The sequence below is a fragment of the Macaca nemestrina genome, chromosome 11 (assembly GCF_043159975.1).
Source record: "Macaca nemestrina isolate mMacNem1 chromosome 11, mMacNem.hap1, whole genome shotgun sequence".
Lineage (NCBI taxonomy): Eukaryota > Metazoa > Chordata > Mammalia > Primates > Cercopithecidae > Macaca > Macaca nemestrina.
In genome coordinates, this window is record NC_092135.1 from 56,104,142 (window position 1) to 56,131,754 (window position 27,613).

At 39.5% G+C, this 27,613-nt stretch overlaps 1 protein-coding gene across 8 annotated transcripts in view; it reads right to left on the reverse strand.

Annotated features, from left to right (window-relative positions):
- Window positions 1-27,613, reverse strand: part of LOC105493206 (coiled-coil domain containing 148) — a 285,928-nt gene that overhangs the window by 111,008 nt on the left and 147,307 nt on the right. For all 8 annotated transcript variants that reach the window (XR_011609794.1, XM_071072806.1, XM_071072801.1 and 5 more), the window contains 2 exons: window positions 27,338-27,476; window positions 24,666-24,872 (listed from right to left, as the gene is read on the reverse strand). Coding sequence is in view for 7 of the 8 variants with exons in the window: in XM_071072806.1 (XP_070928907.1) it covers window positions 24,666-24,872; window positions 27,338-27,476 (346 nt within the window). In the remaining variant the exon portion in view is untranslated. The remainder of the gene's footprint in view (window positions 1-24,665; window positions 24,873-27,337; window positions 27,477-27,613) is intronic.

Sequence of the window (27,613 nt, forward strand, 5' to 3'; positions counted from 1 at the left end):
AACATTTGCATAAAATTTGGGCAGTACAGTATACAACTTCCATGGCTATTCACAGCAGGGTTGGCTATTTCATGCAAAAAGTCCTTTAAAGGATTTGGCCTACATTTCTTTGAGGTAATAATGATCATTCCTGATACTTACCATTCGCACCTACTGAGAATGGTCCAAATTAGATTAATGTTTTGTCATAGTCAAGGAGAATAATGATTGATCTAAATATATACTATTGTCATTTTTCTGTCTGATTCACAAATAGGGGAAATAATAGCGAAATGCTATGAAGTGTTTACTACACTAAATGCCAGGGACTATGCCATGTCATTTACAGGCATGGCCCCTTTCAATACTCACAACAACACAATGAGTTATGTTTTTTTGTTTTTGTTTTTGTTTTTGAGACGGAGTCTCGCTCTGTCGCCCAGGCTGGAATACAGTGGCACGATCTCGGCTCACTGCAAGCTCCGCCTCCTGGGTTCACACCATTCTCCTGCCTCAGCCTCCCGAGTAAGCTGGGACTACAGGCACCCGCCACCATGCCCGGCTAATTTTTTGTATTTTTAGTAGAGACGGGGTTTTACCATGTTAGCCAGGATGATCTCGATCTCCTGACCTTGTGATCCGCCCACCTCAGCCTCCCAAAGGAATTATGTTTTTTATTTTCATTACTTTATATACAAAGAAACCAAGGCTTAGAGGGGTTAAGTAACATGTTCAATGTTAACAAACTCATAACTGATCTAGATAAGACATGACCAAGTCAATTTGACTAGCACCTGTGGTTCTAGCCACTACACTGTGTTTGGTAAACCTCAGTCATTGGAGGGTCCCCTTCTAACTAGATCCACAAATAATCTATTATTAACATTTTTCCTTAAATTAACTCATTTTTTAAAACATAAATTTATTTGAAAATAAAACCAATAATGACACACTAGTATTTCAGACCAAACTTTCTGCTAAACTAAAAATAACTATTCAGTATTTTTTATAATTAATAATAATAACCTCTTAAAGAACTTAACAAGATGGTGAGAAATTAATGTGACAAGTGAAGATCTCCTTTTGGAAATTTGGATAGCTACTCAAAATCAGAGATTCTTTTGTGAAAAACTGAGGGTGAGCACTGGGGCATTCACCAACTCAGGGAGGAGGATAGGGCTTTGGAAAGGTCATGAAGGAATCTGAGTGAAAAACTTCAGCAGTCAGCTGGGATCCTCGATAACTGGAGCAATTAAAAAGGCTTCAAGCTTTGGTCCTGGACTTTTCATGCTTTCAGGAATATGGCAGAAGGATGCAGCATGTTCATTGGAAGAGGCTAATATTACTTACATATCAAAGTATTTCTGTGAGCATTTTCAATTCAATGTCTAGTAAATAACCAAAGTGCAAGATACATGAAGAGAAAGAACCTGAGCCAGAACCAGCGAAAACAAAGGCATCTGTAGAAATTATCACAAACAGATTGTAAAACAACAGTGCTTACTGTGTTCATGGAAAGGAAAGTTCAGCTTAAAATAAGCAAGGAATTTAAAATTATGAACACTGACATTTAAAATTTTGAAAAATAAGCAAATATCAATTCCAAAACTGAAAACTGATATTAAGAATTCAGTGCATTAGCTGGGCGTGATGGCTCATACTTGTAATCCCAGCACTTTGGGAGGCCAAGGTGGGTGGGTCACCTGAGTTCAGGAGTTCTAGACCGGCCTGGCCAACATGGTGAAACCTCGTCTCTACTAAAACTACAAATATTAGCCAGGCATGGTAGTGGGTGCCTGTAATCCCAGCTACTCAGGAGGCTGAGGCAGGAGAATCGCTTGAACCTGGGAGGTGGAGGTTGCAGTGAGCTGAGATCACGCCATTGCACTCCAGGCTGGGCAGCAGGAGTAAAACACCATCTCAAAAAAAAAAAAAAAAAAAAAAAAAAAAAAAAAATCAGTGCATGAGATTAATGGCAGATGAGAAATAGCTAAAGAAAGAACTGATAATCTGAAAGTTAGATTAGAAGAAACCCTCCAGAATAAAGCATAGCATATGAAATAGGAAATAGAAAAAGAAGGTAAACATAGAATCAGAAAAGGTATTTCATAATAGTAATAATACTGATACACATATATATATACATACATTCATACATACATATACTTCTAGCAAACTAAAACTAAAAGGTAACTTTTTTTCTTTTTCTTTTTCTTTTTTTTTTTTTTTTTTTTTTGAGACAGAGTCTTCCTCTGTCTCCCAGGATAGAGTGCAGTGGTGTGATCTCAGCCCACTGCAAGCTCCGCCTCCTGGGTTCATGTCATTCTCCCGCCTCAGTCTCCCAAGTAGCTGGGACTACAGGCGCCTGCCATCATGCCTGGCTAAATTGTTTCTTTCTTTTTTCTTCTTTTTTGGTATTTTTAGTAGAGACAGGGTTTCACTGTGTTAGCCAGGATGGTCTCGATCTCCTAACTTCATGATCCGCCCGCCTCAGCCTCCCAAAGTGCTGGGATTAGAAGCGTGAGCCACCGCGCCGGCCAAAAGGTAACTTCTTTAATCCAAGAATGTTCTCTTTCAGGTCAGGAACAAGACAAAAATGGCTCTTATCAACACTTCTATTAAATACTGTAATGGAGGTTCTAACCAGTGCAGCAAGGCAATAAAAATAAGTAAAAGGTATAAGCACTGGTAAAAAGAAGCAAAATTGTCATTCATAGGTAGCAATATCCTATACATGGACAAACTAATGTAATGTACAGAAAAATTATTAGAATTGATAGTACTCATATTGATATGTATTAATATTAGTATACCAAGGTTGCTTATAAAATCAATAAAAATTGTATTTTTATGTTCTAGAAAAAATAAGACACAATTTTTTTAAAGATACTATTTTCAATAGCATCAAAGACACCAAATATATAGAAATGAATCTGGCAAAAGGTTGTATAGGACCTCTGCAAAGAAACAATAAAACTTTGTAAGAGGCTGCTCTGCCTATGGAGCAGCCACTCTTTATTCTTTTACTTTCTTAATGAAAAAAAGACAAAACAACTTTATGAGAGAAATTAAAATTAAAGAAGACATGTAAGTGAAAATGTATGCTATGTTCTTTATTTTGCAAAGCTCTCCATTCTTGCCAAATTTATTCATATATTCATTACAATATTAAACAACCCTCAATAGGACTTCTTTTTTAGAACTTGGCAAATAGTTTCTAAAATGTAATGCAAAGGTTCAAGAGTTAAAAAGACACTTATGAAGAAGAACAACAAGATAGGAGGACATTCTCTATAACAACACTCATTACAAAGTTATAATATCTAAGGTAGGATAGTACCTGTCCACGGACATAGACAAATAAAATGGAATGGAGAGTTCAGAAGTAGATTTAGAGATGCTTGCCTATAGTACAGATGGAACTGCAAAACAGTGGGAAGGACAGAGCTTACAACAAAAGGTGCTGGGACAACTGGGTATCCTTATGATAAGTAACATTAGACATTTACCTCATACCATTAAAAAAAACAAGTCTAGGATTATGGGTCTGAGTATTAGAGGCAAAATTGTAAAGCCTTTAGAAGATTAAAAGGAAAATGGATTCATGACTGTATTAGTTCGTTTTCATGCTGCTGATAAAGACATACCAGAGACTGGGAAGAAAAAGATGTTTAATTGGGCTTACAGTTCCACATGGCTGGGGAGGCCTTAGAATCATGGTGGGAGGTAAAAGGCACTTCTTACATGGTGGCAGCAGGAGAAAAATGAGGAAGAAGCAAAAGCAGAAACCCCTATAAGCTCATCAGATATTGTGAGACTTATTCACTATCACGAGAATAGCACAGGAAAGAACTGTCCCCGTGGTTCAATTACCTCCCACTGGGCCCCTCCCATAACACATGGGAATTCTGAGAGATACAATTAAAGTTCAGATTTGGGTGTGGACACAGTCACACCATATCATTCCACTCCTGACCCCTCCCAAATCTCATATCCTCACATTTGAAAACCAATCATGCCTTCCCAACAGTCCCCCAAAGTCTCAACTCATTTCAGCAATAACCCAAAAGTCCAAGTCCAAAGTCCCATCTGAGACAAGGCAGGTCCCTTCTACCTATAAGCCTAGAAAATCAAAAGCAAGTTAGTTACTTACTAGATACAGTGGGGGTACAGGCATTGGGTAAATAGAGCCATTCCAATGGGAGAAATTGGCCAAAACAAAGGGGCTACAGGCCCCACGCAAGTCCAAAATCCAGCAGGGCAGTCAAATCTTAAAAGTTCCAAAATGATCTCCTTTGATTCCATGTCTCAAATTCGGGTCACACTGATGCAAGAGGTGGGTTTCCATGATCTTGGGCAGCTCTGCCCCTATGGCTTTGCAAGGTACAGCCTCCCTCCTGGCTGCTTTAATGGGCTGGCATTGAGTGTCTGAGGCTTTTCCAGGTGCAAGGTGCAAGCTGTTGGTTGATCTACCATTCTGGGGTCTGGAAGATGATGGCCCTCTTCTCACAGCTCCATTAGGCAGTGCCCCAGTTAGGACTCTGTGTTGGGGCTTCAACCCCACATTTCCCTTCTGCACTGCCCTAGCAGAGGTTCTCCATGAGGGCCCCACCCCTGCAACTTTTGCCTGGACATCTATGTCTTTCCACACGTCTTCTGAAACTAAGGAAGAGGTTTCCAAACTTCAATTCTTGACCTCTGTGCACCCGCAGGCTTAAACATTACATGGAAGCTGCCAGGGCTTGGGGCTTGCACCCTCTGAAGCCACAGACTGACCTGTACCTTGGCCCTTTTTAGTCATGGCAGGAGTGGCTGGGATGCAGGACACCAAGTCCCTAGCACAGGAACCCTGGGCCCAGCCCACAAAACCATGTTTTCCTCCTACACCTCTGCCCTGTGATGAGATGGGCTGTTGTGAAGACCTCTGACATGCCCTGGAGACATTCTCCCGGTTGTCTTGGGAATTAACATTCAGCTTCTTGTGACTCATGCAAATTTCTGCAGATGGCTTCTATTTCCCCTCAGAAAATGGGATTTTCTTTTCTATTGCATTGTCAGCCTGAAAATTTTCTGAGCTTTTATGCTCTGTTTCCCTTTTAAAACTGGATGCCTTTAACAGAACCCAAGTCACCTTTTGAATGTTTTGCTGCTTGGAAATTTCTTCTGCCAGATACCCTAAATCATCTCTCTCAAGTTCAAAGTTCCACAAGTCTCTAGGGCCGGGGCAAAAAAAGTCACCTTTGCTCCAGTTCCCAACAAGTTCCTCATCTCCATCTGGGACCACCTCATCCTGGACCTTATTGTTCATATCACTATCAGCATTTTTGTCAAAGCCATTCAACAAGTCTCTAGGAGGTTCCAAACTTTCCCATATTTTCCTGTTTTCTTCTGAGCCCTCCAAACTGTTCCAACCTCTGCCTGATACCAGTTCCAAAGTCACTTCCACATTTTTGGGTATCTTTTCAGCAACACTTCACTCTACTGGTACCAATTTACTGTATTAGTCCGTTTTCATGCTGCTGATGAAGACATACCTGAGACTGGGAAGAAAAAGAGGTTTAATTGGACTTACAGTTCCACATGGTGGGGAGGCCTCAGAATCATGTCAGGAGGCAAAAGGCGCTTCATATATGGTGGCAGCAAGAGAAAAACGAGGAGGAAGCAAAAGTGGAAACCCCTGATAAATCCATCATATTTCATGAGACTTAGTCACTATTATGAGAATCGCATGGGAAAGATCAGCCCCCATGATTCAATTACCTCCCACTGTGTCCCTCCCACTGTGTCCCTCCCACAACACGTGGGAATTCTGAGAGATACAATTCCACTTGAGATTTCAGTGGGGACACAGCCAAACCATATCAATGACTTTGAAGTCAGGAAATTATTTCTTACATAAAATATAAAAGAACTAACCATAAAAGACAAAGATTGATAAATCAATTACATAAAAATTATAAATGTTTCTTAACTGAAAGATACTATTAAGAAAATGAAAATGAGTGATACAGGGCTGGAAAATATACCTGAAACATACCCATATGACCCACAAAGAACTAATATGGAAAATATTTAATGAACAAGTACAAATCACTAAGAAAAAGTGGGGTAACACAATAGAATAAAATGAATGAAAGACTTAAGCAATTTCACAAAGAAAAAATCCAGATAGCCATTAAACATGCTGAAAGTCCCTCAATTTAATTAGAAATCAGAGAACTGCAAATTAAAACTACAATGAAATATCACGACATATTTTTAAAACCAGATTGGTTTTAAAAATACAGTAGGATAATAGAAATATTCATAAGGATGTGGAACAGCAGGATCTTTTATATGTAGCTAGTACAAGTTCTGGTATAAGCTTTTTAGGAAAAAGTGTGGTGGTACCTTGCAAAGTTGCAGAGATACATATTCTATACTGTTAGGTATGGACCCCTGGACCCCGGAGAAGTGTGTATACCAGGGAACGCATATAAAAATATTTATTGCAACATTATTTCTAATAACCATGAAGTAGAGATAACCCAAATGTCTACCAACAGCAAAATGGATCAATAAATGATGGTACACAATGGCCACACATAACAACATATTGGGGGAAAGATACCAAACACAGTACAGTAACATACTACTTGATTCAATTCACCGGAGTTCAAACACAGGCAAACTAACTTATATTACTCAGGGATGCATATCTAGTGGTAAAACCAAGGAAATGATTGACACACAAGTTTGTTTATAACAAGGGAAGGTAAGGGGTTGGGGTAGGGTGAAGCTACATCAAGTATTTTAATAAAGGGTAGAGCATGGTAAAGGTGCACCTGAGAGACATGTGAGATGCAGACATGCAGGTTGAGGTGAGGTGCAGAGGAGAGGGAGCTGAAGGATGGCAGGTGGCTGAGAAGAGCACAAGCTGGGAGCACCAAGACAAGCTGGGGAAGAAAGGAGGCTGGCTGTGAGGAAGGACTGGGCACAGGCTTACCCCACCACTCAGGACAGGTTGTCAGTACATAATCACATTTCATCCCATGGTCTCTAATCTACCTTACTGCAAAAGTTTCCTAATGTATCTGCCAGCTTCCTCGCTTGTCCTATCGTCCATTATCAAGCCAACAGTTTGACTGTTTAGCCAGAGCACGTCATCCTCTGCTTACTCCAGCCACACTGTTCTAATTGCTGTTCCTTGAATATATCAGCATGGCGTTTATGCTTGCTGTTCCCTTTGCTTAGAATATACTTCCCCTAGAATTGAGTCTCAGGATTTGACTCAATTGCTGTCTTCTCAATAAGGCTTTCCATAGATAGTTCCATCTAAATTATCATTTGCCTCCTTCCCCACGTTCTATCCTTTTCTTTGCTTAATACTTTTCTCCCTAGCACTTTTTGCTCTCTTGTACTATTTATTATATATTTTGTTGATGTATCTTGTTAGTCATCTTAACTTGCATTAGAAACGAAGCTCCACAAGGACTGGGATTTTGGAATCTTTTCCACAATTTGATTCTCTAATATTTGGAAGAAGGCTAGTGTATACTCAGCACTAACTAAATATTTGTTGGATGAATGAATCTATCCATCCATCCCATAATGAAAGTAAAAACCTTTCATTTCTTTCAATACTTTGGCTTTCTTCTCCTTCATCCAGTTCTGTCCATTCAACTTTCTCAATATCCCTCTACTCCTTTATCTCCACCTCCATTACCATCACTCTAGTTTGGACCACATCATCTGTCACTGAGACGATGGCAATAGAAGCCTGACTCCCCACCTCTAGCCCTCTCTCCATAAAATCCATCTCTGCCCCTAACGTTCCCAACTATGAGACTGATCCTCTTTTACATATATTTTGTTTTTTAAAGAGATGGGGTTTCGCTATATTGCCCAGGCTTGACTGGAACTTCTGGGCTCAAGTAATCCTCCTGCCTCAGCCGGAGGCTGGTATTACAGGCATGTGCCATGGTCCCCAGCTCCCAGGCTGATCTTAAAACATGTCACTCTTCTAATAAAGGCTTCCAATGGCTCCTCATCACACAGGTAGAGAAAAACTCCTGCTCCTTGATGTTGCACACAAGGCCCTGCGAGATTAGCACACTCCTAGTTCTCTAGCCCTTCTCTCATTACACTCTGATTCACACCTTAAAAGTAAGAACCACTGAACTGCTTTTGCATCCTGAAACATTGTTTCTGATCTAAGGAAGACTGACTGGTCTCTGCCCAATGTCTAGAGGGTCCTCCCCCTTCTCATTTTACCCAGCTAACAATCCCATCCTTGAACAATTTGTTCAAAGGGTTGCCTCTTTGGTGTTTATATGGCTGCCTTCCTCCTTAGGCTATGTGCTGTCCTCTGTGCTACCATAACTCTTATACATATCTCTCCCATGGTATATAGTGAACTCCATAATAGCCAAATGTTTATGTGTATGCCTCCTCTACTGGAATCTGAGATCCCTGAGGATGAATTACTCACCTCTGAATGCCCAATGCCTGTCATAATGTCTGGCACAAGGTAGGTGCACAAAAACTATTTGTTGAATGTGTAAATGAATAAATTATACCATATAAAAGAAAAATAATTTTTGTAATAATCACTAAGTATATTACTAACAAGCAACTTGTGTCACTTTCAAATACCCAGGCATTCAACATATGTCTTTTATAAACTCCATCTCTTGTGAAAGTAAAGAAATAGGCACAGAGCCCAGAAGAATCACGTTTAACATGTCTTTTATGGTCTTTTCACGCCCAGAAAGTTGATTCTCTTTATTATAAACGCCTCAGGCACTGAAAGATCACTTTTTTCATTTTTTTTTTTGTTCAACTTTATCCCTTTGCTAGTCTGCCTCTCTCATCCACAAGAACTTTCAGCAAGCCACTATAACCAAATGAAACATTTATTATAATAAAACAATATTGGAGAAACACAATATACATTATTTTAGACATTTACAAAATAGAGATTTTTCTCAAATAGTCTTCAGCGAAAATACTCTGATGGGAATTCATTTGGTTATAATCAGCTTGGCACGGAATACCAAGCAGGCACTGGGTTCAGAGAATGATACGCTCCACCAGGTGGAAATGTACTTGAATACTGCAGATCTCAAAACAGAGATTTCCTTCAACAACTAATATATTTAATTACTTCATTATCACCCAGATAATTCTATGAAAATAAACGATATATTTAAAAGTATCATCTGTACATTTGCAAACTTTCCATTCTGACCTTGAAATTCTCTTGATAAAAGCTTTCCTGTGCCATCTGGAGCTAAGAGCAAGAAATCAAGACTTGAGTCTTTCTAACCAATTATTCCCTCATTCACTGCCTAAAGTTTCCCCAATCAAACAATGCCAGGGTAAAGGGCAAACTACAAAAGGCAGTTAGATCTGCCTTCTGAGTTTCTAGCTGGAGAAAAGTATATATAGAAACCAGAATGAGCTCTGGTGTTATGCAATCTATAGGGATTGCCTCAAATAGACTCAGATACATTAATGGCATGAACAGATTTTACAATGCAATGTTTAAAAACACCATCAAGAATATATAAAAGCCAGATGTAAACTATTTGAAATACAAGTAAATTATCAGAGAACATAAAGGAGTACACAAGATTCCTCCTATAGCGCTTTTTAAAATAAAGTCAGTTTGTTACAAATGCAGCATATTCAAAGGTATAGTAAATTAATGCTGTGTTTATTGAGTACCCATTGTGGATTAGGACTGGTATTAGGCATTAGTGATACAAAACTCAATAATAAATGTACCCTTCCTTTCATATGTTTGAATCCAGAAATAGACATACAAACAAATATGTATATCAGATATAATAAATGTAATATGGGAGATGAGCACTAGGAAGACAATATGGGTGGTGGGGGAGGAGCACATTCATAATATCTATGACATTATTGTAAAGAGCAGATCTCCAGAGAAAGTTGCACTGGTAATATACTTTCATAGGGAGCCAACACACCTTGCACTTATCTGCACACTAGGTTTCACCATATGATATTGCTGATACTATGCCATTCCTGACCTATAGAAACAGTAAATTGACACATTTTAACCTATTTGTTTCTAAAGCAAAGTTTCATTTATTTATTCCACAAATATTTGGCAATCACATAGCAAGTGCAGGTAGGGAGGATAAAGAGAAGGTAGAGTAGATGGAGACTAAGAGAAGCCAAGGACCACTTAACGAAATGTTTTTTTCCCCTAAAATTTTCCCTGAAACAATATCATAGGCTTAGCCCTCCAGGAGAACTGTGCTGATCAGAGGACCCTGTGGTTGGCCTTAGACATAATAAGCCATAGAGAATCTTTGTGAGAATACCTGAAGCAGAGGTAAAATCTTAGAAAGAAAGGTACCCCCAAATTCCTTGCTGGCAACTCACAACCCTGGAGTCTGCTAGTTGTCCCTGTTATTTTATTCTCCCCTTACTTCATAGTAATAATCTCTGAATTTTGGTTGGCATCAACTACTTAAAATAGACTGTATTCCTCAGCTTGCAGCTAGGCATGGCAAGTATAACTAGGTTCTGCCTCATGCAGGTAGTGAGAACAGAATGTGCAACTTCTGAAGGAAAACAAATGAGGGCCACTGATGTGACCTCCCTCCCTTCCTTCCTTCCTTCCTTCCTTCCTTCCTTCCTTCCTTCCTTCCTTCCTTCCTTCCTTCCTTCCTTCCTTCCTTCCTTCCTTCCTCCCTTCCTCCCTTCCTTTCCTTCCTTTCCTTCCTTTCCTTCCTTTCCTTCCTCCCTTCCGCATTGGAAATCCTTCCCCACCAAGTCCCCTGGCAAGGACTGATTTATTTTATGTTCCTATAGTTTTGTCTTGCCAAAAGATCACGTAAGTGAAATCATATGGAATGTAACCTTTTGTGTCTCACATATTTTGTTTAGCATGATACATTCAAGATTTGTCCATGTTGTTGCTTGTATCAGTAGTGTGTTACTTTTTGTTGCTGAGTAATATTCCATTGCATGGAAGTATCACAGCTTGTTTATTATCCCTTCCCTGGTTGAAGCCATTTGGGTTGCTTCCAGTTTTAGCAATTATAAATAAAGTTGCTATAAATATTCACTTACAATTTTGTGTGTCAACATAGATTTCCAGTTTAAATGAATAAACACCCATGAGTAGGACCACTGGGTCATGTTGTAAGTGTGTGTTTAATTGTATAAAGAACTGCCAAAACCAGCCAAAATAGTATAAAGAACTGCCAAAATCATATAAAGAACTGCCAAGATTATGCCTGTAATCCCAGCACTTTGGGAGGCCAAGATGGGTGGATCTCTTGAGGTCAGTAATTCTAGACCAACCTAGGCAACATGGTGAAACCCTGTCACTACTGAAAATACAAAAATTAGCCAGGTGTGGTGGCTGGCACCTGTAATCCCAGCTACGCGGGAGGCTAAGGCATGAGAATTGCTTGAACCCAAGAGGCATAGATTGCAGTGAACTGGGATCCCACCACTGCACTCCAGTCTGGGCAACAGAGCAAGACTGTCCAAAAAAAAAAAAGAAAAGAAAAAAGAAACCTGACAAAATGTTTCGCAAAGTGACCATGTTACTTTGCATTCTCCGCCAGCACTGTATGAGAATTCCAGTTGACAATATTTGACATGGTCAGGTTTTTTAGTTTAGACTTTCTGATAGGTAATACTAATATCCCACTGTGGTTTTAACCTGTATTTTTCTACTAATTAGTGGTATTGAACATCTTTTCTTGTTTTATTTGCCATATATCTTCCTTGGTGAAGTGACTGAATATTCTGCTCTTTTTAAAAATTGAGTTGTTTCTTATTAAGTTTCAAGAAATTTTTATAAATTCTGTACACGACTCTTCATTAGACATGCAATTTGCAAATATTTTCTTCTAGTGGATGGCCTGTCTCTTTATTATCTTAGCAGTGTCTTTCAACAATTTTGAAGATGTCCAATTGATCAATTATATCTTTTAGGGATAGTGCATTTGGTGTCATATCTCAGAAATCTTTGCCAAAACCAAGATCATAACAATTCCCCCAAGTTGTCTTCCCCTGTGTTTTGTAGTTTTCAGTTTTACATGTGGGCTTATGATCCATTTTGAGTTCATTTTACATAGGGTAGGAGTATGTATTAAGGCTCACTTATTTTTGCATCTGGATGTTCAATGGTTCACACCGTTTTTTCATAGGACTACCCTTTCTTCATTAAATTGACTGTGTATCTTTGTTGAAAATCAACTGACTTGAGATGTGTGGATCTATTTCTGGACTCTCTATTCTGTTCCACTAGACATGTTTAAATTTTTTTAATAGCTATGTATTTATTTTTAACAGATATTTTAAGAATATTGGCTTTCCAACTCCAAGTTGTAACTTCGCCTCCTAAATTACCCAGTACTTGAGATTATGGTTGCCTGAAATTTTGTTGCATAAAGTCATTCTAAAATGCAAACATCTATATTCCAGACCAAGTATCCTCATTTGCAAAACATCATGTGAGATGTTATGACTTGCCACAGAAATATAATGCTCTCATTATAAAGAACATTAAAAAGTACAGCCTCTTTTAAACTTTACAAAAGAGACCCCAATGCAGACAGATATACTTTAAAAACTAAGACATTTTAAGAGCACGGCTACTTGGAATATTTTACTTGGAACTAATATGTAGATTCATCAAGTCCTCGAACCCTGGGAATTTCAATTAGCTACCTGCCAAGAGCCACACATAGTGCAATATAGCTGTATAGAGGAAATGCCATCTGCTGCTGTGACCAAAAATCACTCTGGCATTGATGCCTATGGTTCCTCAGAGCTCTCTTTCTTCTGCCAATATTGTATCCATGGTTAACCACGGGGAACTTCTCCATAAATGCCCCCGACTGCAGTGACTATAGGGAAGCTGATAATGCAAAGAATTCATCACTAGCACTGATTATGCTAATGATGCATAGCACAATTGACCACTCCAAAATACTCATGAACAACTGCCTTAAATTGGCAGAAACTATTGAATCCTTGCCAGTTCCCATAGTAAACTGGACACCTAAGTTCCTCCAATTATGTTGTTTTTCTTCTCTAATCAAGGAAGTATATTGTGTGGAGATCCCTAATGCTCCAAAAGAAGCAACTTGCTGTACCTCCTGAGCAAACACCCCCTAAATGATGTCAGAGTACAAATGAAAGTAAATTACATCTACAGATGTTGATATATCCTTATTATATGCATCTCCTTCCCTATACTTTGTCACTTGGGCCATGTGACTGATGGATGAGCTTTTTGTGATTACCTCTGTTTCAAAGGTGATCCAACATAGTGTGTGCCTGCAAGATCTATTTCAGCTTGGACCAGGAGAATGATGAATCATTACTGATTCTGTCTGCTGTTCATCTTTAACCTGCAGCCAGCAAGAAGGCCTGTCAAAATAGCACAGTAGGACCCAGACACCCTCTATGTCAGAGTTTTCAGTTGCACACAGCAGAATCCACCCTAGATAGCTTAGCAGAATGTATTAATTATGGAATTTTAGAAAGCTCATAAAATCTCTGGAGAGGGCAGAGAAGCAAGCTCCAGACTAAGCTTCCAGAAATAACATCCAGAACCATGTACCACAGGTAGAAGCCACACTGTCTCTGGCACAATTGGGAATTTGTTGCATCACCAGTGACTCAGAACAGACTGCCTTCATGTGTGACCACACCAGCAAAACGATGGCCATGCCATGTCTGTCTCTTCATATAACTCCCTTTCTCTTTACCCATCTGAATTAGTCTGTTCTCATGCTGCTAATAAAGATATACCCGAGACCAGGTAATTTATAAAGGAAAAAGGTTTAATTGACTCACAGTTCAGCGTGGCTGGGAATCCTCAGGAAATTTACAGTCATGGCGGAAGGGTAAGCAAACATGTCCTTCTTCACATGGTACCAGGAGAGAATATGAGTGCCCAGTGAAAGGGGGAAGCCCCTTATAAAACCATCAGATCTGGTGAGAACTCACTCAGTATCACGAGAATAGGATGGGGGAAACCACCTCTGTGATTCAATTATCTCCACCTGGTCCCTCCCACTACAAGTGGGGATTATGGGAACTATAATTCAAGATGAGATTTGGGTAGGGATACAGTCAAAGCATATCACCATTGTTTTCAGGAGTTTGACTATCAAGTGCCAAGGTGTGGGTTTTTTTGTGTGTGTTTGTCTACTTCGGGGTTTGCTGAGCTTCTTAAAAATATAGGTTGATGTCTTTCATTGGATTTGGTAAGTTCTTAGGTATTATTTCTTCAATACTGCCTCTATTTTATTCTCTCTCTCCTTTTTCTGGGACTTTAATTACATATATAATACAACGTTTTACCATGTTCCACATCTCTCTTATGTTCTCTGCTCTATTCTTTCATTTTATTATTTTTTCTTTATGTGCTTCAGTTGGAATACTTCTATTGGCTTGTCTTCAAGGTCACTAATTCTGTCTTCTGTTATGCCCCGTCTGCTGATAAAGCCAATTCAATAGATTCTTAATTTATTATATTTTACATTTCTAGAATTTCCATTTGACCCACTTTTATATCTGCAAATTCTCTACTGAAATATATACTTTCATTCATTTTTTCCATTTTTACTTCTACTTTCTTTAACAAATTAATTATAATTATCTTGAGGCTCTTGTCTTTTAACTACAAATATCTGGATAATCTCTGAGACAGTTTCTTTCCTTGATTATCTATCTGTCACTTTTCCTGTTTCTTTGAATGTTTGGTAATTTTTATTATATTTTGGATATTGCGAATGATATTTTGTAGAGCCTCTGGGTTATGCTGTTTTTCTCTAAACAGTGTTGAGCCTTAGTCAGGAAGGCACTTAAGTTGCCAGAAAATCTCCTGAATCTTACTGATGCTTTATTTTGGTCTTTTAGAGGGTAAGTCTGTTTCTATTTTCTTCATAATCCTAGAGTACAGCCCTTACCCCTACGGCATGGCCTTTCTAGGGTCTCAACTGAATGCCTAGAGAGTTCACCAAGATTTCTCTACTTTGGCTAAACTAGAACTCCAAGACCTACACCTCCCCAGGCCTGTGTCCTGTGACCTCTGAAATCTCTGTTTGGTTCTCAGCCTTCTAGTGGTTGTTCTCTGTTTGTCTTTTGGTATCTCATCCTGTGCATTCAGAACTTAGAAGCTGACAAAGGACCCAAGGAATATTTTTATATACATTTTTGAGGCTCTTTATATGCCAGTCCTTCATCTCTAGTATCCTGCCCCCAAATCATATTTGCTTTTGCAGCCCAAACTCCAATCTCTGCTTCTTTTACGTATCAAGACTGTCATTCTCTGCTTAGGCTGTTTCTATCCCCCTCATATTGACAGATGACCTCAAGAAGAAATCCAGGGTGAATATGAGGCTCATTTTTAAAACTTCTCTTATTTTAAAAATCTCATCCATACACTGGTTATCCATTGCCTGCAAACATTTTTAAATCATTTTGTCAAGTTGCTATGGTTGCTTCCTGTGTGAGGGTGAGTCTGAGTACGACATCAGCCATTCATCATCCTTGGAATTGGAACTCAGAAAACTCTATTTGAATTAAAGTACTGCTCACATCTGATTTGTGAAACCTAAATCCAAGTCTGCTCTTCAACAGCAAAGTAGGCTGAAATCTGTGCAGAAGGGGGCTTATGGAAGGAACTGATACTGTGGAGAACTACCAAATGTGGAGAGAGAGTTCAAGTGATATTTACTCAAAAAGGTATCTTCCATCTCAACATTATCTGATTTTCTTAACTACTTGTGGCTGCTTGACTGGGCCATACAATCAGCTAGAGAGACAATAAGGAGCACAAAAACAAATGAAGTGAAGAAGAAAACTAAGTGCCTGGTGACTTTGTTCATGCCTAAAATATACCTCAATTTTATGGGTAGTCAGGTTTTATTTTTAAAACTACATTTGGCATCTCAGAATATTCAATGTTGACAATTCAGTCTTGTACTTTACTTCTTGATGACTTTGCACATCATATACTTGTTTCAACAGCAAGTTTCCTGAGAAATACATTAGAAAGAAGGTATGAGGAGAGTACTGTATCAGGAGGTATTGGGAAGAAGAAACAAAATGCCTAAGGCTTATCCACTTCACTTCAGCGAGTTACTAAGCACCTCTCTAGGTGAAAATCTAGGGCAGGGGTAGGGGGAGGCTTACACCAAGATGAATAAGATGGTGTCCCTCCTTGCACTTCTGTTGGGGAAATAGAGTTTTCCGTGTGACATAATCATAATCACAGGCGAGCCAGAGTTATGTACCAGGAGTTAGGGAGAACAAAGAGTGTATTGACTCTAGTCAGGGATTCAACAAAGTCTTCCTGTATCAGACATTTGAGCTGAATTTTGAAGATGAATGAGATTTATTCAGACAAAGGAAGGTAAGAGAGGCATTCCAGGCAAAGCCAACAATAGCAACAGCAAAGGCACAGGGACAGGAAATAGAATGTTGTACTGTGCAGAGGTAGAACGAGAGTGAATTACAAGGAGTTTGATATTTCTAAATTGTAATGTGTAGAGTGGAGTGTGTCAAGAAAGGAGGCTGGAAGAAAGCCGGGGTCCAAATTATTGAAAACCTGGACAGCAATGCCAGAAAGTTGGGCGATTACTGTAAGCAAATGAGATGGTATCATCAGGGAATGGCATACCTGAATTATAGTTTCTTTAAGAGACAGGGACTCACTCTGTCACCCAGGCTGAACGGAAGTGCAGTGATGCAATCATAGCTCACTGTAACCTTGAACTCCTGGCCTCAATAAATCCTCCTGCTTCAGCCTCCTGAGTAGCTAGAACTACATGCATGCACCACTACTCCTGGCTATTTTTTAAACCCTTTTTTGTAGAGATAGGGTCTTGCTCTGTTGCCCAGGCTGGTCTTGAATTCCTGGCTTCAAGCAATCCTCCCACCTTAACCTTCCAAAGAACTGGGATTACAGGCATGAGCCACTGGGCTTGGCCTGAATCTGAATTGAATTTTAGATAGAGCATTCTGCCTGCAATTTAGAGAAAGGGTTTCTCAAGGGCAGAATGTGAAACATAGCCATGAGAGGTGCAATAGCTCAGGAACAATGGCCAGGGCTTTATGATAGAAAGGAAGGGGCAGATAGATAAAGTTTTCAAAAGTACATAAATGGCTATGAAGGTAAGAGAAAAGAGGAAGCGGAGTTTCAAGAAAGAAGGGAAAATTTACCACAGGAAAATGAAGATTTCTATTTTGGACACTGAATTTGAGGCATTCAGCCTTCTAAGTTGATATAATCAGCATGTAGCTGGATACATGAAGCCAAAGAGAGAACTGTGCAGAAATGGGAATAGAGATCTGAGAGCAGTTAGCATATCAGGGTAGGCGGAATCACGAGGAGGCTTTAGTGGCCAATGAAGTAAAGAAATAAGAGCAAAGAGCAAGGACAGAAAACTGGAAGGCCCCAGGGTTTTAGAAGTGGGCAGACAATGGGAAATACACAGGAAGACTAAGAACCACTGTAAGATATGGCAAGATAGGTTTTATAGAAGCTGAGGGAGTAAAGAATGTCAAAGAGTGGGTCATCAACAAGCAAGTGAAGGGGAGAGGTCCAGGAGGATCAGGACGGAAGAGCCTTGCTGGATTAGGTAACACGGTGATCACTGGAGACATTAAGGGGTGGAGAAGATTTCAGTAGACTGAGAAGTCAGAAGTTCTTGGGACGATAATGTAGATTATTCTTTCAAAGGATTGATTTCAAATGAAAGAGTAGAGCTAGGGACTGCCCAAGACCTTGAGGATGACAAGAGAAGACTTCTTTGGATAGTCTTTTACTTAGCCATGTTTATAGGCTAAAGAAAACACTACAAAGAATAAGAGAGACAAAAATAAAGAAAGGCGATAATCACTAGCATCACATTTCTAAAGTAGTTAGGTGGGTCACAGTTCCAGACTTTTGGGAGAAGGACTGAACTTGAATACATAGGAAACATAACACCCTTCATCTAGAGGAAGGCCAGCGCCTGGCAAGAGACAGAAAGGCATAGGGTGGGGAAGAAGAAATTAGGGGTTGTTTCACTCCTCAATGACTTAATTTTCTTGCTAAAGAAGGAGGTAGTTTGTCTCCTGGGAGTCTGAGGATGAGAGTGTATGGTGTCAGGTATGGGTCCTATGGAGTGGCGACCATGGGAAACAGTCATAAAAGGCATGGGGAGAGTGGGCAAACTAAGGACAGGACGAAAGCCTCTCATGTGGCATTGAGCATCCAGATGAAGTTAACTCTTCCCCTTTGACCACCAGGCAGCACTCAGCCACCCAGCATGGAAGCAAAGAAAGACAATTATGAGGGCCAGGCACATGGTTCACACCTGTAATCTCAGCACTATTAGCTGGGTGTGGTGGTGCGTGCTTGTAATCCTAGCTACTCAGGAGGCTGAGGCAGAAGAATTGCTTGAACCCAGGAGTCGGAGGTTGCAGTGAGCCGAGATCGCACCACTGCACTCCAGCCTGGTGACAGGGCGAGACTCCATCTCAAAAAAAAAAAAAAAAAAAAAAAAAAAAGAGATGGCTCTGGGGAGGATGTTCCTAGCCATGCCATGGACAGACAAGGATGCTATGGAATCGAGTGCACAGCTAACAGACTGGTTCAGGCAGTAGTCTGGGAAAACTTGGGGGATCAAAGAGCAGGTTTCATGGGAGCAGGAGAATGAGAGCTCTACTTCCTCCCTTTCCTGTCATCCTCTGGTGAGAGGCCCAAATACCTCTGCTTGCTACAGAAAACCAAAATGAAACAAAACAGAGACAGAGAGAGCACGAGAGCATTGTTTCAAAATTCCTTTAACACTTCTCTTAAAAGACACAAATCATCTAAATTACCCTCCAAAAGCCCTTTGAAATTCCAAGGCTGAGAACAAAATTATGGTTAAATGTTTAATTAATGTTTATTATAGCTGGCATATTAGTTTTAGAAAGGTCAAATTTATGATACAATGAAGTAATATTTTTCACACTTTGTGGGCCTACTTTATAGCACACTGGAGCCTACAGTATAATAAATATCTTCTATTATTTTGTAGAACTCTTGTATGCAAACCTTTGTGGGGCCAAGATAATATTGAATTACAAGTTGAATGAGCTGATGTGAACCTCAGGCAAGTCACTTCATCTTTCAGGGCTCAGCTTTCAGGCTTATAAAATGAAGGGCAGGGATAAATTGCCAAGTTTCCTTCCAGGTTAAAAAAAATTATAAGCATAGTTTAACATTTTAAATGACTGCGGAATTTATAGATTTACTTCTTTTCTTTTATGATATCGTTTTGATCCCAGATCCCAGCTATAATTTACTGAGCTCAGTCCCTCATCAGGAATACAAATTCCAATGATAACACCCTCTCTAGAAAAAACAGAATCCATTTTACTACAGTGTGCTTTATGTTCTGATTTCCCCCACTATCTGCCTGCATTTACACTTTTCAGGTTTCATCCCTGAACGCTCAGATATTTGTTTATCCTCGTGTGACCATACCTTTCTGAAGAGGCTACATGTTATGTTGTCTCTTAGAGCTGCAGCCTTGATTCAGTGACTAGATGCTCTGCAGCAACCTCTGCACATCTCAGCTTAGATTTGTCATTGAAGAGAATATCAGGAAATGCATAGAAAGCATCTATTAGGATGCCTGGTGGGTAGGGGACACTCAGTAAAGTATGCTTCGTATATGGTACAGCATGATGTGTGAGACATCATCAAAATGTGGTATTGTTTTTGTCCTCCATTCAGATGTTTCTCCAACCACCAGTTGAAAACTCAGCAGAATGCATGGCTCACTCTTGAGTTACAGAGAGGTCCATGGTAACTTTAAGTCACAAAACAGTCTTGGTTCAAAATCAGTGCCTGGTTCTAAGAGATTAGTTAGCACTTCCCTCTTCATGCAGAAGATGGCTTCTTTCATTCCCTAGATGCTTAAACCTTCGGGGCCCAGAGGTGGGAGGAGGAAAAGAAAAGGAGGGCTAAAGAAAAGGAAAGCAAAGTTCTCAGTTGATGGGTGACTGACACTGTCCTAAGTAAGCTAGGCAGGAGGTTCATGCTGACCCTTGCCCTCCAAGCAGTGCTGTTGCCTTGATTGCTAGCTGGGTTTTCCAGGAAAGATGCTCCTGATGTGTGTCATGCTCATTTACCTTTGACTAGCCATTTCTTTCCTATCCATCAGGTTCCCATTCATTGTTGTTCCATCCCACTGTCTTTGGGGTCCCCTTACTTCTGGCAGGAACCCTGTTAGGCAGAAAAATCTTGGGCATAATATCTTTGACAATGGCCCTTTACCATTAGCCAGTGATTTCTTAAATAGGACAAAAAAAGATTGATGAATTATATTTCATTAGGAGCTATGAGCTTCCATTTAGGTGTAGAAAGTTAGACAGAATATTGTTCTCACTTTAACCACAAGGAAAAGCTGAATCACCTACATCAGGACTTTTCTTGAACTCCTCAGAGAGCAGAGGCCACAAGGCAATAAATTAGTCTGAAATTTAAGGAAAGACAGATGCCTCCAAGGAGAGCCAGGATGTGACAACTGGCTTACTTGCCACAGAGCATCTGGGGAGATGAGGCCACTATGGAAGTCAGAAGACTGCAGCTAAAATGTTGTAATAAATTGACAAATGTTAATGATTTACAAGTTTTAATGACTTCGCAGAGCATGAGAATATAGAACCTGTGGAAGCTACAAACACAAGAGGAATTTGCACCCACTCTCAGGCTTTTCTCCATAGATCTCAGAGTGCTCACAAAAAAAAATCAGAGTCAGGGTAGGAGAGCAGAGAAAGCATCCTATGGCAGTGCAGATCTGCCAAAGAAGATCCAAAGTCCTATAGAATGAACACCTATCACTGCTGGAGGAAAAGCCACAAACCCACTAGGGTACAAGTGTGGACCCATCACAACTGGGAGAAGGAAATGAAGAAACGCTCTTCTCCTGGGGGAGGTGCAGGAAACTGTCTCCCTCACAAGAACATCAAAATCATGAGGCAGAATTTGTCTGCTGTGGGAAAAAGAGCAGGATTGCTGAGTAGGCCCTTAGCCCCAAGACCCAGGGACACAGGCCCTGCCTGAGAATGAGGCTGAACCAGTATTGCAGAATGCCCCTTCCCCTACCAGGCTAGCAAGTGTCTAGTAACAATCTAGTACAGGGGAAGGAACAAGAGTGTGGCAGGGCCAGGCCCAGTGGCTCACCTGCAATCTCCGGCTTTGGGATTGCTTGAGGCCAGAAACTCAAGACCAACCTGGGCAACATAGCAAGACCTCATCTCCACAAAATATTGAAAAACTGAAAAATTAGCCAGGCATGGTAGTGCATGCCTGTGGTCTCAGCTATTTGGAAGATGGAGGCAGGAAGATCACTTGAGCCTGGGACATGTAGGCTGCAGTGAGCTATGATTGCATCTCCACATTCCAGCCTGGGCAATAGAGTGAAACCCTGTCTCTTAAAAATAAGAAAAAAAAAAAAAAAGGAGGGACACCCTCTGAGGCACAGGCTCACCAGGAAGCCTAAAGTCTACTCCCACTATAAGCAAGGTAACATTAATCACCAATAATTTGAAACAACTGATGAACGGAAAAACTGTAACATAGCCATGTCATGGAATACTACTCAGCAATAAAAAAGAACAAACCATTGATACAAACAACATGGGTGGATCTAAAATGCATTATGATAAGTGAACAAAGCCAGACTCAAGGCTACATACTGTTGAGTTACACTTACATGACCTTCTAGAATAGGCAAAACTCTAAGGATAGAGAACAGATCAGTGGTTGCCAAAGGCTGGAGGTAGATGAGGCGTTGACTACAAAGGGGTGTGAAGAATTTTTGAGTGGTGGTGGAACTGTTCTATATCTTGATTATGGTGGTAGTGATACATCATGCATTTTCAAAATTCATAGAACTATGCATTAAAAATAGTGATTTTGGCTGGGCGCAGTGGCTCATGCATGTAATCCCAGCACTTTGGGAGGCCAAGGCGGGCAGATCTTAAAGTCAGGAGATCAAGACCATCCTGGCTAACACAGCGAAATCCCGTCTCTACTAAAAAAAAAAAATACCAAAAAATCAGCCAGGTGTGGTGGCAGGTGCCTGTAGTCCCAGCTACTTGGGAGGCTGAGGCAGGAGAATCGCGTGAACCCAGGAGGCGCAGCTTGCCATGGGCCAAGATCACACTACTGCACTCCAACCTGGGCGACAGAGCAAGACTCCATCTTAAAAAATAAAAAATAAAAAAATTAGTGATTTTACTGTATATGATATATCTCAAATACATTTAAAAATTTTAAAAAGTACTTCATTAAAATTAAGAAGTTTTGTTCATTTAAAGATGCCGTTAAGAGAGTGAGGACACAAGTCATTGACTGGGAGAAAATAAAAAGAAATAGCTCTTGCATACAGAATATATAAAGAACATATAAATAAGTAAGAAAAAGAAAAAGCACACCACCCAAAAGAAAAATAGACAAAAGACTTGAGTGGGCTTCTCACAAAAAAGGATATCCAAATGGCTAATAAACATATGAAAAGATACTTAGACAGCTTTATTCTAAGTGCATATAAAAACCATAATGAGGTACCACTACTCAGTCACCACATTACAGGAAATTAAAGATTAGCAATACCAATGTTGGGGAAGATGTGAAGCAATTGAATTAGGTTGCAAATTTGTATAACCACTTTGGAAAACTATTTGGCAGTATTTACTAAAGCTAAACACATCTGAGCCTTATGATGTAGTGATTGTGCTCCTAAGTATACTATCTATCCAATAGAAATGAATGTATATGTCCACCAAAAGACATGTTCAAGAATGTTGATAGTGCCACTATCATAATAGCAAAAACCTGAAAACGGCTCAAATTCCTGTTAATAGGAAAATATATACATATACTATGAAATACTACACAGCAATAAAGAAGAACAATGTAACATGCCACAAAGATGAAACAGATATGATGAATGCAAGAAGTACAAAGGACTATATACTATATATATATTTTATATATATATAGTAGTATCTCATTTGATTTATATGAAGTTCAGGAATAGACAAAACTAATCGATGGTCATGAAGTCAGAATAGTGATTACAGGTGGGGACTGTATTTACTGAGAAGAGGCATTAAGGGGTCTTCTGAGCTGCAGGAAACATTCCAGGTTTTGATCTCAGTGGTTTTTCATGGGGGTGTGTGTGTGTCGTAAAGCATCATCCAAGAGTCTTTGGATCAGCATTAGACAGTTACTTTATCATTACACTTGCATTTTTGTCTAGCACCTCAGTCTCATGTGCATGTCTATGGTTGGTATTGGATATCTCAATCGAAACTTCAATATTAACATCCTGTTAGAGTAACTTTTTGGTTGAACCATATGAAATTATTGATTGTTGACTGTTTTTGACCTAAAGTGCACTTGTGCACTTTACTACTTGTATACTGACCTCAGTGCAATACAATATAAAGAAAATATCAATTTCAGCATAGCTCAACAGTTAGTGATAATGTGTGCAAAATGACTATAAATAAACTAGGAATACAATAACTTGTCATGGCCCCTGGCCCCTGTGTATTTCTTATCAGCCTCAAGATGGAGAAGAAACATGTATTAGCCCTGCAGCCCATGACAGATCAGCCTTGATGCAGCTCCTATTCCTTTTAGGTCTCAAGCTTATGCAATGTCAAAAGAAATATCTTTTTGTTTTAAAAATATGTAGATGAAACATTTTTCCTCTAATGTTTTAAAACAAAGACATTTGTTTTATATGCTCTTAATTGGTGTTGCTTAATGTCTGCCAGTTGTTTTCTATCAGGAGAATAAAATTTTTTGTTGCACCATCGTCTTTCTACCATATCATTTATCAGCTCAAGATTTGTGCACTTCAAGTATGTTATACCTCAATACAATTTGTTTTTAATGGCCCTGGCCAACACTCCTGGGGAGGTCATATCCACGTCAGGCCTCCAGGACTCATGCACTGTGACCCTCCTGTGGAATGCAGTTGTTCCCAGCACAACAGCCACTCTTACTTACAGTTCTGCCACTGAAGCAGCGCCTCTACTTCCCTCTGAGCATTCCAGTCCTCAATCCTTCTAACAGCGAGGGTTACCTACCAACTCCCCAAGCCACCCTCAATCCAGCCCCGCTAGACATTTCTGGGTCTGAGGAGGAGGAAAACCCCATCCATTCCCCAGCACTTCGCTGAGGACTCACACATAGCCCAGCAAGCTTGCCCCAATGTATTTCATCATGAAGCTTCTCTTCTCCTCCTCACTTGGACTTTTTGCTATCTTTGATGTGAATGAGAAGTCCAAGAGTCTTTGGATCAGCATTAGACAGTTACTTTATCATTACACTTGCATTTTTGTCTAGTACCTCAGTATGACGTGCACGTCTATGGTTGGTATTGGATATCTCAATCAAAACTTCAATATTAACATCCTGTTATAGTAACTTTTTGGTTGAACCATATGAAATTATTGATTATTGACTGTTTTTGACTTAAAAAATGCAATTTTATACAGTTCAAACTAACAGTTTTATTCAAGATAGGCTTTTTTTTTAAAAAAAAGAGAAACTGAACTTTAGGGTGAGTTTGAACAAAAGGGAAAAATTGATTCTTAAATATCCAGACAAATACTGAAACACCTGTGCAGCATCTTACCTTGGCTTTCAGATCAGCACACAATTCCTGTTGCTTTTTCTTGTCCTTAGCCAATGTGCTCTCCATTTCATGAGCTGCACAAGCCTCAATGAGTGTCAGCACAGCCTTCTGTGTAAAGTCTTTCTTATTTTTATTCCAATTTGATATCAAGATCTTTCGCTGCTCCATAGCAAAGCGATATTGGTCACAATATTTCTCATGTTCAATCTGAAAAGATTACAGAGGGTGAATACTTATCATGAAAATGAGCTTATATTTTGCGTCATTGTTACAAAAATGAAAAAAAACCCATTATAACCAATGATTTTGAAAAATTGGGGACAAATATTTAATCATAAATACAGCAACCAGAAACCAGGTACTACCTCCAAAGTTCTGAACTCGTGGCTAATTGGTGACTGAGGACAAGTCATTTAATGTTTGTAAGTCCTTGGTTTCCTCATATAGGATGCAGTTACACCAGGTAACCTCTAAAACCACTTTCGTTTCTAAATGGTAATGATTCTATGAGAGCAGAAAGCAATATTTTCCCTATATTTAATTTTAAAAATATCCCATCTTTATATCAGTTTTGGTATTTTAACAATTACATCAAGTGTTTCAGTTAGACAAAATGCTAATAAACATAAAAATTGCTACCACAATCTTGAAAACTCACAATTTTACCCTTAATTACTGAAACATTCAGATGTTAGGATGCCTAAACTTAAAGTAATAATAGCAATGACACTGAGCCCTTCCCATGCTATGCTCATGAAGGACATGGCATTTTCACATCGGCAGCAGTAGCTCCTTTTGGCAGTGAATCTCAACCATGGGAATTAGCAGAGTCTTGAGGGAAGAACAGGAATGGAGAGAACCTGAGTAGCCTGGAAAACCTCTGTGGGTCGTTCTGAGATGCTCCTCAGAAAAAGGTGTGTCTTCCAAAGTTGAGAGTCACTGATCTAAATAATTCTTTATGTTGCCAGTATAGACCATGACTCTGAATTTAATACATTATTTAACCTCCAGGAGTTGTGGGAAAAGCAGCTAGCAAACAGGACATTTTATGTCCCACCTAAAATAATACTTTAGGTATAATTAGGTACGCAGTAAAACCACTTACTTGGTCTCACTTAAACTAAGTATCAGCTACTGAGATCTGTTCTGTAAACTTCTCAGCTTTGTTTTATAAAGCCAAAAATATACTTAACATCTGTAAAACATTAAGCATATACCACACAGAAATGGATGCTAATAAATCTAATGTAAGAAGTAAATGTATTGGGAGCCCGAGGAGAGCAGATCACGAGGTCAAAAGACTGAGACCATCCTGGTCAACATGGTAAAATCCTATCATTACTGAAAATACAAAAATTAGCTGGGCCTGGTAGCCCGTGCCTGTAGTCCCAGCTACTTAGGAGGCTGAGGCAGGAGAATCACTTGAACCCAGGAGGGGGAGGGTGCAGTGAGCAAAGATCGCACCACTGCACTCCAGCCTGGCAACAGAGCAAGACTCCATCTCAAAAAATAAATAAATAAATAAATAAGTAAATGTAAAAATCTTTATCATGATAATAATAGAAAAATATAAAAATCTACAAGTTATAAATGACAACTTGTCACAGAAGCAAATAGAATCAATAGGCAACAAAAGGAAAGATCTAATTTAATAAGTGAAAGTTATTTAAAAATTCAGAGTGAATTATTTATCATATAACAGGTATCTGTTACTGAATAAAGGGAGAGAGGTGAAGAGAATGAAAGAAGATGGGAAAAAATGGTCACAGTAGCTGTGTGACCTTTGCTTCAGTTTTTCCATCTAAGGATGGGAACAGTACTTCTCTCATCCACTCTTACGTGTATTCAAGGAGTTTCCATGTGATTGATACATGGTTAACTTCTATATACATGTGAGTATTGTTGTTACTTGCTTAATTTAAAACAATTACAAAAACAGAGTATTTAAGATGCTATAGCATGGCTCACTTAAAAATTAAAAGTCTGCGTGTTTGTTTATGTGTATGTTATAAGGTGAGTTATTGTGAAATTAATTAGTGACAGGGTAACTTCTGTTTTCTTGCCCTTGTGTTCTTGTTGACTAAAGAATGAAACAATAAAACAGTAATTTCCCAGTTCCTTTTTAGGAAAATATCAGTCACATCTTTGAGTTCTGTATTTGGGGTATTTGTGTCTCAGATCCATCTAGGAGGATCAAGCAGAGTTGTCATGGTGGTGAAGAGATAAGTAAGTACCACCCCCAGGGCAAGTGCTGGCTTCCCTGTGACTAGAAAGACTGAGGTGAAGCAGGCTCTGTGAATAGTGGAGCAGGCATTTCACTTTCAGGCAAGACCTGGAGATGGCAAAGCCCCCGAAGGTGAGCATCTGGCTGACCAGACACCCAGCAGTCAAATACTAGCAGAGCAGCCCTGGGATCACAGTGAAGATCTCCACAGCAAGTAGGCACAGAGAGTGACTTCTGCCCGAGGGGGCCCTCCACCTCATTATGGACAGGACAAACTCGAAAAAATGACCTGCACAGGCTTTCAAACCATTATATAACCCTATTATTTTCTAGAGTATAGGAAAAAATAATTTTTAAAGAACCATTTAAAGTACATGTACATTGCTTAATAATTATTGACTACTAAAACAATTTAATTTGCCAGTATGTACGTAGGCCCAGCACTCACCAAATCATGCCTAGATTTGTGAGGAAAATATCTTTGTAACATGTCCAGATACAGAGTCCTTCTTCCAAAGAGATCTCCAGGGTACTGATCCAAAATAGCCTGGTAAATCCAGTGGTCTTCTTCACTTAGTTGGCAGTTTCTGGAAGCCAAAAAATGTCACAACATATTACTGAGCAATCACGAAATTTGAGGGACTCAAACTGTTCAAGCTATTAGCAAGTGATAGTGACGAAGCAAAACGAGGTTTCTGTGTACTTTAAAGACATTAGCCAAATT